The following is a 2,381-nucleotide window of genomic DNA, read 5'->3' on the forward strand; positions in this document are numbered from 1 at the left end:
CGGGAATTGCAGATTTCTGGGGGAAAAAAACCCGGGAATTGCAGATTTCTGGGGGAAAACCCCATCCCACTTCATCTGAGAAACAGTTGTATTTGAGTCTGATTTTCTAAGGAAATGCTAAGATTTCTTTAGCCACACGGCTCTTGGGAATGTCGCTGTGCTTGGGCTGCGCCTGTGGGTAAAGGAGCTGTCAGCTCTTATTGGAAGAATCTGACAGTAATTGATCAGAAGAGGAATAAGGAAAAAATTGTAAAAAGTCATGATTTGGTCCAACAGGTCTGGAATAAGAGCCAGGACCTGCCTAAGTGGGTCTGTTTGCCCCGTGACTTTGCTGCAGTGCTGTGCATCACAGCCTCCTGCTTTGTAGGTTTGAGGTTTTGCCCAAATTAGAGCTGGGAGCAGCCATCCCGCTGGGAAACCAGCTACAAACCACTGCTCAGGGCTCAGGGAAGCACTCCCAGGAGCAGTCGGTGGGTGTGTGTAAGTGACTGGTGAACACACCAGGACAGGCTGGAAAAGAGGTTGGGAAATGGGGAATGGCCGTGGTGATGGAGCGGTGTCATGGCCAGGGACTGGTGCTCACCTTGAGGGTGGCTTTGCCGAGCTGTGACACTCTGGCTGCTGGAAGGGACAGAGCCCTGCGTGCAGGACAGGGCTGTCCCTCCCCACCTGCAGCTGCACATCTCCCACACCTGAGCAAACCCCACCGCATCCCTGCCCTCTCCCCACTGCCAGAAGCGTGGCTTTCCCGAGGCAGGTGCTCCAGAAATCCGGGTTTGGGGCACCTCGCTCGGGTGATTTAAGCACACGGGTTCCATCCCTCACACAAGTGGCGACCTGTCAGAAAAGCCGAGCCACCCAGACCAGCTCCTTTGACTCCCCTCCCGCACGCTGGCCCTTTAAGGAGGCTGTAACAGGACACCCCAGCCCTGCAGAAAGGTGCCTGAGGTTTCCCCGTCTCTAAACTGGCTGGTTTTTTCTTTTTTTTTTTTTTTTCCCTCCTCCCCTTTTCCCTTCCTCCAGTCCCAGTTCAATTTGCTGAACAGCAGCATGGATCAGAGCATCGGCAGCAGAGCAGCCTCCACCAGCCCCTACAGCTCCGAGCACACCTCCAATGTCCCAACGCACTCGCCCTACTCGCAGCCCAGCTCTACCTTCGACGCTATGTCCCCGGCGCCCGTCATCCCCTCCAACACCGACTACCCTGGTCCCCACCACTTCGAGGTGACCTTCCAGCAATCCAGCACCGCCAAATCAGCCACCTGGACCGTGAGTTTTGCTCTTCTGCCTTGGCTTGGGGAGATGCTCAGCGCGGCCGAGCGGGTCCTCACCGCCAGCACCCGAAGTGGTGGCGGTGGGAAGGTGACACGGGATGCAGCCACCACTGATGGAGACTTCGCGGGCACAGGTGGCGGCCCTGGGAAGGGAAGCGTGCTGGAAACATCCCTGCTTGCTTTCCAAGGGGTTTCTCCCAAAGGGGTGTGAAGGACAGCGGTTGGATGTCACTTGTCTCGTGGCGGTTCCCTAAATTGTGGGTAAATGTTCTCCGTCCCGGGGAGGTACCTGCTTTGCTCCCACGGTGTTTCCCAGCATATTTGCTAGCGGGTGCTGTCAGAGGCGAGGCCGTGGGTGAGAGGGACCTTTGCTGGTGTCTGCCGGCACTGTCCATAGCTGTGCTGTGAATGCCGTTTACAGCTGTGCTGTAAAATGTCATTTACAGTCCTTCTCCATCCCGGTTTAGAGGAGTAACTTAATCCCTCCAAGTCACAGCAAATAACCGAGCAGCATTTTAAGCGCAGCAGGTTTCGATGCCCGCAGGGGTGGCTGCACAGCCTGTGCTGTCCCTCGGGAGCGGGGATGCAGGTTTGCTCCTCGGCACGGGACAGCTGTGCGAGCAGGCACCCAGGAGCCGGGCAGAGCACAAAAAGCTGCTCTGCTTTTTGTGGCAAAAAGTCCTAAATTCTCAGCCCTGCTGCTGGCTCAGCGTGGCATTTTTAAGGATTTGTGGGCAGTGGCACAAGTGTGAATCCCATAGGGCCTCTGAGGGAGCTGCTGACCGTGCTCCAGCGGGTTTTCTCCTCCGGGAAGCACTGGCAGAGCAGCAAGGTTGGGATGGGACCACTGACACCCCTCAGGAACAGCAGAATTCCCTCCGGGGAACATTGCGGTTTGACATTGTCATGGAACGGGCAGAGCAGCCCAGCGGTATTTAAGCCCCGGGTGTGACAATGACCTTTGTTTGAGGAGGGTGACGTGTTTGATTGCCAATAGAGTCCCTCCTGCGGGAGACAGAGAGCACCTCGGATGCTGTCGTGCAGGGACACCCCGGGCAGCGGCCGTCGGGATGCTCCCGGCTGTGCTGGGGAGGATGTGGGACAGGA

At 57.0% G+C, this 2,381-nt stretch overlaps 1 protein-coding gene across 1 annotated transcript in view; it reads left to right on the forward strand.

Annotated features, from left to right (window-relative positions):
• TP73 (tumor protein p73) overlaps positions 1 to 2,381 on the forward strand; it is a 37,568-nt gene that overhangs the window by 14,568 nt on the left and 20,619 nt on the right. The window contains exon 4 of the mRNA XM_005427649.2: positions 1,024 to 1,269. Coding sequence (XP_005427706.1) covers positions 1,024 to 1,269 — 246 coding nt within the window. The remainder of the gene's footprint in view (positions 1 to 1,023; positions 1,270 to 2,381) is intronic.

This window comes from Geospiza fortis, unplaced genomic scaffold (assembly GCF_000277835.1).
Source record: "Geospiza fortis unplaced genomic scaffold, GeoFor_1.0 scaffold37, whole genome shotgun sequence".
NCBI classification, from domain to species: domain Eukaryota; kingdom Metazoa; phylum Chordata; class Aves; order Passeriformes; family Thraupidae; genus Geospiza; species Geospiza fortis.